This window comes from Priapulus caudatus, unplaced genomic scaffold, assembly GCF_000485595.1.
Source record: "Priapulus caudatus unplaced genomic scaffold, Priapulus_caudatus-5.0.1 Scaffold1753, whole genome shotgun sequence".
NCBI lineage: Eukaryota > Metazoa > Priapulida > Priapulimorpha > Priapulimorphida > Priapulidae > Priapulus > Priapulus caudatus.
This window is the reverse complement of record NW_014578814.1, coordinates 25,559-37,870: the sequence shown is the minus strand read 5'-3', so window position 1 is coordinate 37,870 and position 12,312 is coordinate 25,559. Positions and strand designations below refer to the sequence as shown.

General features: G+C 47.6%; 1 protein-coding gene across 1 annotated transcript in view; it reads right to left on the bottom strand.

Annotated features, from left to right (window-relative positions):
* Nucleotides 1-12,312, bottom strand: part of LOC106817519 (Golgi-specific brefeldin A-resistance guanine nucleotide exchange factor 1-like) — a 40,652-nt gene that overhangs the window by 17,100 nt on the left and 11,240 nt on the right. The window contains 19 exon segments of the mRNA XM_014822188.1: nucleotides 144-281; nucleotides 919-1,095; nucleotides 1,357-1,456; nucleotides 1,818-1,987; nucleotides 2,202-2,348; nucleotides 3,134-3,259; nucleotides 3,596-3,719; nucleotides 3,966-4,168; nucleotides 4,493-4,716; nucleotides 5,218-5,464; nucleotides 5,834-5,896; nucleotides 5,899-6,030; nucleotides 6,290-6,342; nucleotides 6,345-6,387; nucleotides 6,991-7,124; nucleotides 8,820-9,895; nucleotides 10,059-10,166; nucleotides 10,335-10,435; nucleotides 10,733-10,845. Of these exon segments, the coding sequence (XP_014677674.1) occupies nucleotides 144-281; nucleotides 919-1,095; nucleotides 1,357-1,456; nucleotides 1,818-1,987; nucleotides 2,202-2,348; nucleotides 3,134-3,259; nucleotides 3,596-3,719; nucleotides 3,966-4,168; nucleotides 4,493-4,716; nucleotides 5,218-5,464; nucleotides 5,834-5,896; nucleotides 5,899-6,030; nucleotides 6,290-6,342; nucleotides 6,345-6,387; nucleotides 6,991-7,124; nucleotides 8,820-9,895; nucleotides 10,059-10,166; nucleotides 10,335-10,435; nucleotides 10,733-10,845 (3,479 nt within the window).

The window sequence follows — 12,312 nt, the reverse complement described above, 5'->3', positions numbered from 1 at the left end:
AGTAAATCGTAGGTATTATAAGGCTAGTAAATGACGAATTTCCCTTGTTTATTGATGTCACACTCCTCCCTATTATCTACTCCTGATATAACTAATGAGGTAGTATATGTATAATATATAATGAAGTAGACGATTGTACGCACTTTCTGTGTGGGAGACTCCTGAGCCAGCGTGAGATAGTTATAGAATGAGGAGAAGATGCCGGACTCGGCTCGCGGATTGTTCTGAGTCTCCTCCCGGATGAGACAGATGCGTCCGGTAACGTCACAGAAGTCTTCCACCTGCAGGGAGAGAGAAGAGATGAATAGCACACTGTCCTGTTGGGAGGGTCTGGGGGCGTGGCCCCCTCCAGGAAATTTTTGAAATTTGGAAGGGCAGATAGGCCATTTCCTTGAATTCTGGGGAAAATCGTAAGTACATTCTGTTCTTAGTAAAAGACCAATTTCGTGACTAACAATTCAGTCTTGTCATTTTCTATGAAAAGTTCAATGTTTTATGTGGCGGTTAACTTAAAGCATGCCTTAATTTACATTACATAGATACACCGCGATATTTATCTGGAGTTCCGTTACTTCTGTGTAAAATTTGACATAATTTTCCTGACTTTTTATGAAGTTGAAATTAAAAATTGCGTCCATTTTGACAAAAAAGTACACCTTCCCACCCTAAACTTTTTATTAGTTTTTTTTGCATCAATCTCAAGAATGACTAAAAAGAAAACCAAAACCCGGAAATCTGCGAATCCGTGGAAAATTCTCATGCCTGAGGCAAAAATCTCTGCTTGGCCTACATCAGGGATTGCGCTGATACGCCTTGGCAATTTTTTGTGGGGGGGAAAGGTTGTGAAACAAATCACAATATTTGATGTACCATCCTAGTACACAGTCACTAATACTATCATTTGGGTGCTACACTCACCTCCACCAGTATCTGCGGCAGCAGCTTGGCCTTGTAGAGCTGTAGCAGGCAGTCCACGATGTTCTTCCATCCCTCACGCAGGATGTCGCCATGGCGATGCGTGAGCGCAAACACAGTCTTTGCTGACAGCTGGGCCTTCATGTTACCACCAAATGAGACTGGGATTTGCTCCGGTGCCTGAGTACAGCAGACAGGTAACAACATGGTCACACACTAACTTGGTGCCTGAGTACAGCAGACAGGTAACAACATGGTCACACACTAACTTGGTGCCTGAGTGCAGCAGACAGGTAACAGCATGGTCACACACTAACCTAAACCTTATGACCCTGACCCACTATCGCTAACCTAACTTCAACTCTCACACTAACCCTAGCCATATCTCTAACTCTAACCCTGACCCTGCGTTATTGTACCTACCATATGTGTATGACCTACCTCGTGAGCACTGAGCAGGGTGGTGAATTTACACAGCGAGATGACGAGGTTGTCAAACACATCGCTGACGCTGTAGTAAGCTGACACCGTCGCACATTTCCTGCAATAACGTGATGAACCGACGTCAACTACACAGCAAATACTCACTCGACAAGTTAATCTCAAATAAACAACTGACAACTCAAAACTCAATAATACTCTCAACCTCCCCAGATAATCGCCAAACAACCCTAATATTTCCCTCAATGAACTCAGGTTCCTTCCAAAACAAACGTTGCCACTGATTTCGCTAAGCGACGTGACACGCGACGTGAGACTTACGATCTATACACTTCATGCATACACAAGCCCCCCTCCCCTGCTTTACTCTTCCCACAGAAACAGACCTTACAGTACAAGGTCAACATATATCCAGCGAATCCCTCCCATCACCCACCGTCTCTACTGCGCAGCATCCTCACCTGAACGCCTGTATCGCCTTGGCGATAAGCATCTCGTCTGTACTCTTGTCGAAGACGAAGGAGAGAGCAGCGACGGTGGGTCCCCACGCGAGCACGAACAGGTCGTGGTCAAACTGACCGCTGGGAGTGTGGATGAAGCAGCCGCCGGTGACGCCGCGCCTCAGCAACACCTGTGCAGACGGGACGACGTTAACTCTCGCGGATCAGAGGAAGCATGCATGTACAGCAGTCACACTGTGCGAGTAGTCACTCGTCTTTGCCTTTACACTGATAATGCTCTCAGCTTGATCTCTTGATCTCTCACTGATTCTCTCGCACCTTGCACAGGTGATCTGTCTTAGATTACTGATTCTCTGTTACATTTTACAGGTAATTATCTCTCACCTTCCACAGGTAGTTTTCACGCACGAGTCCCATCTGTTCAGCAGGCATGACGATCTCCTCAGACTTGGTGGCATTGTAGATCTCTTCTAGCATATCCTGATCGAAATCCTGACCTCCGTTGACCTTTGACACGTTTCTCCTGTATTGCTAGAAAAGCCAGATATAAACATATATATATATATATATCAAAATATATATATATATCAAAAGCGTATAAAGAAGAAGAGCATACAATGGTGAAATGCTGAAACCATGTTGCAGTATTAGTCGAATTAAGAAACTTTGCCCGTTTTATTTTGACGATTCTTTGCGGTATTATTGATCAGCTGTCCTACCTTGCTAATATAAAACAAACTGCTTGTCCCTACGATGCTCCTATGCTGGGATAATGAGTGCTTGAAAATCTGGTATTTTCGCCGAAAACCGACTCGAGACCACTGTTTACTGCGACCCTCTCTCGCTTTGTGGCCAGTGTATTGCTTCCGGTCGCCACTGTGTAGCGCCATGGTAGCGCCGACTCACGTCAGTACTACAGAGATTACTATACATCCAGTGTGAGGTGTGCACAGGTGGGGGTCATCACTATGGCAATCAATAACAGACGTCATTCATTCCATTTGTCAATCATTGACGGAAACACGCGAGGTTTCCCGAAGTTATCACAAAGCGAGAGACAGTCACAGTAAACAGTGATCTCGAGTCGGTTTTTGGCAAAAATACCAGATTTTCATCGCTCATTATCTCAGCGTAGGAGCATCATAGGGACAAGCGGTTTGTTTTATATTAGCAGGCATGCACGCACACACGCACGCACACACGCACGCACACACGCACGCACACACAGAGGGGAAAGAGATGCCAGGCTGTCTAGTGTGCACGCACGAACGCACGCACACACACACACGCACGCACATAAAGAGACTATTACTCACGTCTAGCGTCATGGGGATCGTGTTCTTCTTCACGTTGTAGTTGTGCTGGTCGACGTTGAGCATGATGACAGCATAGGCGAGAGTGAACGCCGCGTCACTGTTAGCAAACGGCTCTCCGTTCGTCTTCTGCAGGAGAAAAGCAGCGAATAAAGTCAACTAACACTGCTAAACACATTACTGCTACACGAGCGTGAACTACGTGATAATTGTGCTAGCAGATAGCGCTTCGGTAGCTTTTAGGTGTTCAGCATGTCAGACTGCACCATAACATGCAATAACAGTCACTGTTTTTAAAAGTATATCAAACCTTTGATTCTTAGTTAGGGTTAGGGTTATGGATAGAGATAGGTGCAGGGTTAGGGTTAGGATTAGGGCTAGAGATAAGGATAGGGTTAGGCCAATGATCCCAAGAATGTAACAGTATGCACACATACGAGCATGGAGCGTTAGGGCAGGACTTACGTGCCAGTGTTCAGCGAAATGTTCCAGTAGTAGAGAGATGACCGGGGCCTCACCAGGCAATCGGAATGTCTCAAGGTACTGTCTCAATGCCTCGTCCACACGCAGCTGGTCAAAGTTAAACGACCTGCAACATTCACGACCTTGTAGCAGACAACACAGTGATTGTCAGCTTGTACAGATATATGTATATATATGTATGTATGTATGTATATATCTCTGATATATAGTTCGTGGATGTGCACAGTATGCACATGTCATACACTAAACTATGTATCTTTCACGCATCATACACGTGTGCACACGCACACACGCACACACACGCACACACAAGCACGCACGCAGGAACACGTATGCACGCATGCACACGTACTTTACGAAGGCCTCCAGTATCTTCAGGTTCTTGCGGTTGCTGATGTACTCTCCTATCATCTTCTTGTCGAGATGCGGGTTCTCCCTGAGGAAGGAGACGACCTCCCCCGGCTCGTGTGGGTCGGAGAGGAGACCCTTCTCCTGCAGGTGCTGGATTCCTTTACTCGGCTTGTGGTTGAACAGCTCAGTGCCCTGCTGCAGCAACTGTCAACACGAGGGAGCGTTGGTGTCAGTAAGCATAAGTGTTAGTGAACATGGTGACTCTGGTCTTGGTTAGTAGCGCTTGGTGGTGGCAATGGTGATTGTGATGGTAGTGGTGGTAATTATTTACTATTATTGCTATTGTTATTATTATTATTTTAATTATTACTGTTTTATTTTATTATGAACATTATCTTCACTACTATATGAATATTTTGCTGATCTATGTGATACATTTTGGCTGTTTGGCTGTGGAATGCAACCTAGCGCACTGTGTAATCTCCTAGTTTGCGTTACCGCGGCAACCTCTGCGCGTGCGCTGCTCACCTTCTTCTTCTTCTTCATCGCGATGAGGTCTTCCTCTGTCGGGATGTTAGTCGATATCTTCATCCTGTTCTGCTTCACGCTGCCACTCTGCGGCCACGCCTTCCTCCGCCCGCCGCTCTGTCCATCCTCCCATCTGTCGCTCGGCTGCAGGCCTGCGGCGGCGACGACCTGACACTGCGCGGTGGCGCCACCATCGGAGTCAGCTCCTGACATGTCTGACGAACCTTCAAGAAATATTTGTTTATTGTTTTGTCTGCGGTGAACTAAATGACACGGCCAGCATGTTGACCGGGGATACACAAAATAAACTAACTTTATTTTCATAGTTTGCCAAAAAAACTATATATAATAGGGCTTTAATTACACCTTTTTTAGGGAAAGGCAAGTGTTGACCTGTTTATTCGAGGGTATATATTCATATATATAATATATACATATATAGTATTATATATATATCATTATAGCATATCGCTATTTATAATCAGGAATTGTTATAGGATTGTCGTAATTTAAGTATCTATATTTTACAGTGTTGCAGTCCGCTGTTTTATAATCAGCCTTTGTAATGCGCACGTGAACATATCTGCATGTAACGTGCGCAATATAAATCAATAAATATTATTATTATTATTATATATGTGTGTGTATATGTATATATACGTGGAGAACAGATTGGGGAGGTAGGTCAGGCGATGTATCAGCGACGGTGGATCACCAGGGCTTACCTTCACGGTGCGATGACGACACGGCGGCAGCAGCGTCCCCGACGTCATCCCCCGCGTCGTCCGTCATTGTCGTCGTCGTCGTCGTTGCCGCGTCGTCTGTCATCGTCGTCGTCGTTGCCGGGGGAGCCTTGCTGCTGCTGAGCAGCATGCGGTTAACACAGTGAGACTCGATGCTGTCAATCACTGCTAGCAGGGCGTCCAGCGAGAGAACGTGAGTCGTGTAGAGACCGGACACTGGGAAGCAGTTCTGCAAGGGGAGAGAGAACGTGAGTCGTGTAGAGACCGGACACGGGGTAGCAGTTCTGCAAGGGGAGAGAGAAGGGAAACGTCAGAACATCGTCAGAAGCAGCGTCAGAAACATCGTACGTAGGCTAGCTATACGTGCGCTGCACTATTAATAGTTATTACTGTTTAATGTGCTGCACATACTTCACACTTCAACATCATCGTGCACTGTTACGGTTTAAGTCTTAAAAAAAATGTTTTCAATGGTCTGCGAAGTTTGTGTTACGACTAACGTTAACGCTTAAATTGTTCAGACAACGGCACCTAGAACCGCGCCACAGACCCAAGGGTCTGCATCGTAGCTATAACACAATACACGTGGAGAACGCACCTTGGACAGGAGTTTGGTGATGTCTTCGAACAGGTTAGAGCAGTAGAGGTCGCAGTCGTAGTTTCAGGGTAAAGCTCTGTGACGAGGCCCGGGATCCGCCACAGCGCGACCAGGTGGTCCAACGCAATCTCCTTCTGCTCGTAGGGGATGCGCGGATTCTCCGACACTATGATGTCCATCAGCTTCGTCAGGTACATCTACACAGGAGAACGGAAAGTTAGGCTAGATTAGCTTCCAGAAGCTCACAAATCATCAGGTACAGATGCAATGAACGTCTGTGAAACAGGAGTACAGGAAGTTATATCATCTGATACACCTGTAACTAAACGTGTGAAACAGAAGTACATTTATGCGTTTACCTACTGATGGGTTTAGCGACCAAGAGATAAATAAATCATTCGCAAAAAAAGTGTACGAATGTGATACAATCCGTTATTGTAATTACGGTGTTTGTACCTCCAGCTGGAACTTTAGATGGGTTCTGAGCGATTCGAACAGCAGGAAGCAACCCTCAGAGCTGCAGAGAACAGCGTCAGTCTCTCCGACTGAAACAACTGCAACGAGAAATGACGTCAGCAACTGCATCTAGAAACAAAATTAGTCTCAACATCAGTATAAAAGTAAACTCTTCTCGTAGACCGTTGTCAGAACAAATTAGTCTCAAACTATTCGTTCTAAACTAACTTCTTTCCGGTAGACCATTGTCAGAAACAAAATTAGTCTCAACAGATCAGTCTAAACGTTAAACTCTTTCTCGATAGACGTTCGTCGCAAAACAAAATTAGTCTCAACATCAGTCTAAACGTTAACTCTTTCTCGTAGACCGTTGTCAGAAGCAAAATTAGTCTCAACATCAGTCTAAACGTTAACTCTTTCTCGTAGACCGTTGACAGAAACATGGTGAAATGACAAGTTTCTCATATGCAACATACAGAAGTTTGGTTTATATCAGAATAAGTCAGTGTCAAGATGTCAAGACTGATTTTAAGACAGATGTTAGGACTAATCTTGTTTTGGACAATTGACCCCAGTGACAGATAGCACATCACAGGTAAATGTGCAACGAGGGCTCCAATGCCACCATCACTCACACCGAGCGCGACGTCAACCATATATTCACGGCAGACATACACGAGACACAGATCTGTCACACTCACTATGAACAGGTGCTTGCACATCTCATCCTTCACCAAGCCGAGCAGCGAGTTGAAGTGGCCCATGTGGTCGGCTCCCGTTTCCAAGGCAACGGTCAGCAGACTGAGGCCCATGTGCATCATCACGTCAGTGTGTGCTACGGAACAATGAGATGTTGACAGACGGCTGAACCGGCAAAAAGTAGCAGTAAACGGTAATCCGACCACTGCAATAGCAGTAAACGGTAATTCCGACCACTGCCAATAGCAGTAAACGGTAATCCGACCCTGCAATAGCATAGTAAACGGTAATCCGACCATGCAATAGCAGTAACGGCATAATCCGACAACATGCAGTAGCAGTAAACGGTAATCCCACCACTGCCTAGCAGTACCAGTAATCCGACCACTGCAATGCAGCTAACAGTTAATACCGCACTGCAATAGCCAGCATAAACGGTAATCCGTACACTGGCCCACTTTATGCAGTATCACAGTAATCCGGCCACGTGCAATAGCAGGTAAACAGTAATGCCGACCGCACTGCAATAGCAGTAACAGTATCCCGACCCACTGCCACTAGCAGTACAGCTAGCTTAATCCGACCACTGCAATTAGCGTAATACGGTAATCGGACACTGCCAATGAGCAGTAAAACAGTAGTAATTCCGACCACTGCACTAGCAGTAACGGGTAGATGGGGCAATAGCAGAAACGGTAATCCGACCACTGCCAATAGCGAGTAAACGGTAATCCGCACCACTGCAATAGCCCAGTAAACGGTAATCGACCACTGCCATAGCAGTAACGGTAATCCGACCACTGCCAATAGCAGTGAAACAGTAATCGACCACTGCAATAGCAGTAAACGGTAATCGGACACTGGCAATAGCCATTAAACGGTAATCCGACCACTGCAATAGCTAACGGTAATCCGGACCACTGCGAATAGCAGTTAACAGTAATCGAGACCACTGCAATAGCAGGTAACGCGTAATGCCGACCACTGCACTAGCAGTACCACAGTACTCCGACACTGCAATAGGCAGCTAAAGTAGTACTCCGGACCACTGCAATGCAGTAAAACAGTAATGCCGACCACTGCACTAGCAGATATCACAGCTAATCCGACCACTGCCCAATAGCAGTAACACGGTAATCGACGCACTGCAATAGCCCAGTAGAACAGCTTAATCCCGACCACTGCACTAGCCAGTAAACGGTAATCGACCATGCAATAAGACAGTAAACGGACCTAATACGACCACTGCAATAGCACGGTAAACGGTAATCCGACCACTGCGAATCAGCAGTAAACGCCGTTAATCCGACCACTGCCACTAGGGTAAACGGTCATCCGGACCACTGCAATAGCATAAACCAGTAATCCGACCACCTGCACTAGCCGATGTAAACGGTAATCCGCACCACTGCAAATTAGCCTTCAGTAAACGTTTAATCCGACCATGCAATAGCAGTAAACGGTAATCCGACCACTGCAATAGCAGTAAACGGTAATCCGACCACTGCAATAGCAGTGCAGTTTAAGCAGCAGCAACTGTTTCCTTCATGGTCAGAATATATAGCAGCAGCGATCGTGTTAATTAAGTTTACACTATCATTGTACCTACTAATAACAGCCCGAGTTAGGCAGGATTACATGTCTGACCACTAACACCGCCTTCTGCCTCTCACAATGATACTGTAATCATTTATATGGACTTAAAATCTCTAACAATAATACATGTAAATTTATGTGAATTATGACCGTTTATATGAGACTGATAACACTAACAATAACACTGCTCTCTAACAGTCACTATTAGTAGCGACGATAACATGCGAGGATGCTCACTTGTCGTGTTGGTTGATGAGAGAAGCGAGGAAGCGAGCGAGCTCTCGGACGCAGGGCAGTCCGTGAGGAAGCAGCTTCCCCGTCGTATCCTTCGCGTGATGCTGCGTGAATCGCACGCCGCGCGACGTCACGTACTCCCCCTCAGCGCCCTCTAGCGACTGCTCGTCCGACTTCTCAGAACAGATGCTGATGTGTTCGACGTCCGACGCCTTGTCCAATCGCACGTCCTCGCTCAGCCCGTCAGAGTGCAGCGCCACATCTTGGGGAAGTTTGGCAATCTGCGCAGCGCATGCCTGCTCGCTTGTTTTTGCATTTTCCAACTCGGACGAATCCAAGGAGTAAGGTTCCGAGTCAAGAGTCAGGTGAGCCATGTCTACTAATTGGCCACCAGGGGTCATCGGCGTAGTCGACAGAGTCACGTTGATGTTCCCGACGTCAACAACGTGTTTCTCTTGCAGTTCCAGGGTGCTAGGTGGCGCTGGCGATGCCGGGTTAGAGATAGGGGGTGTTGGGAAACTGGCCGCAACCGATTCTTCATTTTGCCCGGCGTCCAGCGCCCCCTGCTGGTCCTCCGACGTAACCTGTTCGCTTGTCGTCGCCTTTGCCGGGCTTTCTGCTGGCATCGGCGCCCCCTGGTGATGACCGTCCTCGCCACCCGTCCCCTCCTCCTCGTCACCGCGCGTCACGTCTGCCGAGGTGTCGGTGACGACCACGACACCTGACGCGGTGACACTATCTACCTGTGTCGCGTCTGTGGATACAGCGGCGCCATCTACATGCGCCGCGTTCGCATGCGTCACAACATCGTTTCCCTGCTTTGTGACAACAGATGCAGTGGCGCCATCTCCCTGCGTCGTGTCAGCGCCGACGTCCGTGCTGATGCCGGCGCCCTCGTCCTGCTGCATTGCATCGGAGAGACGGGTGTCGACATAGTCCGCGGGCGTGACCCCCGCCTGCGCTGCGCCGGTGGCGAGGGTGCGCGGCGCGTCGTCCTGCATCGCCGTGCCGACGGTGTTGATGGAGGTGCAGCTGGAGGCGGGGGTGTGAGCGAGGGGGCTGGGGCAGGTGGAGAATCTACGGGGGTGCTAGGGCGTGCGACTTCTTCCTCGCCTTCCCACCCCGAGTGTTGTCTAGGTGTCCTGCTCTCATCTTCAGCTGTAACATGAGGGAGGGAGCGGTGGGTCAGTAAACGTAAACACGCTCCACCGCGGTCATGACACTGTGGACACATTCTCACCTATCACTCGAACACTGTGACACCATTTCCTCACCATCACATGAACCACTGTGACACCATTCTCCACCATCCAGAACCACTGTGACACATCTCACCATCACCATGACACTGTGACACATTTCACCATCACCATGACACTGTGACACATTCTCACCATCACCGTGACACTGCGTGACACATTCTCACCATCACCATGACACTGTGACACATTCTCACCATCACCATGACACTGTGACACATTCTCACCATCACCATGACACTGTGACACATTCTCACATCCCATGACACTGTGACACATTCTCACCATCACTGTGACACTGTGACACATTCTCACCATCACCATGACACTGTGACACATTCTCACCATCACTGTGACACTGTGACACATTCTCACCATCACTGTGACACTGTGACAACATTCTCCCGTAAAAGAAAAGAGCAAAAAAAACAATAAATCGTATTTCACCATGACCTGTGACACATTCTCACCATCACTGTGACACTGTGACACTGCGGTTTATCACTTATTTATTTACACTATCACCCTATCACAATTTGTGACACTATGATCCTATGGCAATGTCATGATGCTGTAGCATGAAACACTATTAACATTACGGAAGGATCAGCATTCGCGCGCTCAGAAGATTCGGCCACAGTGTGGCGCCACTCACCTTACGGATATGTTGGAACTTGTTGTCCATCTCCTTGAACTGAGGCAGTCGTGAGAATAGAAGCTGAACCATGTCCACTAGCGTCTGCTCAGCCGACTTACGCAGGAGCTCTGATTCATGTTAATATAAAAATGTAATTACTTAATGATAATCATGATGCCAACGACGACGACGACGACGACAACGACGACGATAACTTAATTATTATGTATTATGTATTACTTATTTTTTAATTTTTTAATGATTTTGATTTCAATTTTACATTCTTCAATTAAATTTTTTTTAATTGATATGCTTTAACGAATGTTAACTGTTGGTGGTGGCTGATCCTAGCAATGATCGTAATCCTATCACCGCAGCGATTACCGCACACATTACTAGCGTTGTTCCCCGTAGTCTCTCACATTTACCCACTCACCCATCACTGCTATACTACCATCAGCGCGGCCGCTCACTCACCCCATCACTGCTATACTACCATCAGCGCGGCCGCTCACTCACCCCATCACTGCTATACTACCATCAGCGCGGCCGCTCACACCACTCACCGCTCTCCGATGCGAAACAGTGCGCTCGAAACCAGTCTAGCCAGAGGCAGAGGCACGAACGGCATTAACACGAAATTGGGCAAGGCACGACATGCGTCGTCGGGTTGGATTTTTCAGGCAGTACGGCGATTGCTAGGGCAACGCGCAATTGCGTCGGGCGCGTTAAACTTCGAGCCCTTGCTCACAACTGTGTGTTGTGATGACAGAGGCCAGGTTCGGAGAGCGCCGCGGCAGCGATAGAGAACGGTGAGCGACGCGTGACATCATGTGCGCCGATTATCGTCGGGCCAGGCAGACCCCAGCTCTGACGAGGTCGATCTTAAATAAATCCTAGGCATGTGAGTGAACTCTGCTACACAGTCGCTACCATTCACCCTCCACGATGCGAACACTTTTACGTGAATTTACTTTGGAGCGAATTATTATTTATTATATCTTAAGATCATTAACAACTGGTATATTAAAGATTACAGTTGTGTTTAGTCGGTAATCATTTCAATGCATCCCGATTGTGCATCCATCGGATTGGATCCTGTCGATAGAATATGGATTCAGCGCGCCCGAAAATAATGTAGATTATTCTGCGATTTACTGATTTGTGGAGCGGTGTTTCTATCATTGTGATGGGTTACTAACAACTGACGTCTCACCTGGTGTCGTGTGATGTTTCTACAGGTCTGCGGAACGTTGATGCTGTCCAGCTTAGGATACAGTCTAAACTAACGAATCCATCGTGCGAAATCAATCACTCCTTGCTTCCGCATCTGCTTCGAATATGCGAGCTCAGTGGTGAGTGAGCGCCGCCCGCGGCTGATGTAGTATAGCAGTGATGGGCGTGAGTGAGCGGCGGCCGCGCTGAGTGGTAGTATAGCATGATGGGTGGTGAGCGAGCCGGCGCTGATATGTAGTATAGACAGTGATCGGGTGAGTGAGCGGGTCCCGCCGTAGATGGTTAGTATAGCGAGTGATGGGCGTGAGTGAGAACGCCGGCGCATGATGGTGTAGTATTGCCAGTGATGAGGTGAGTGAAGC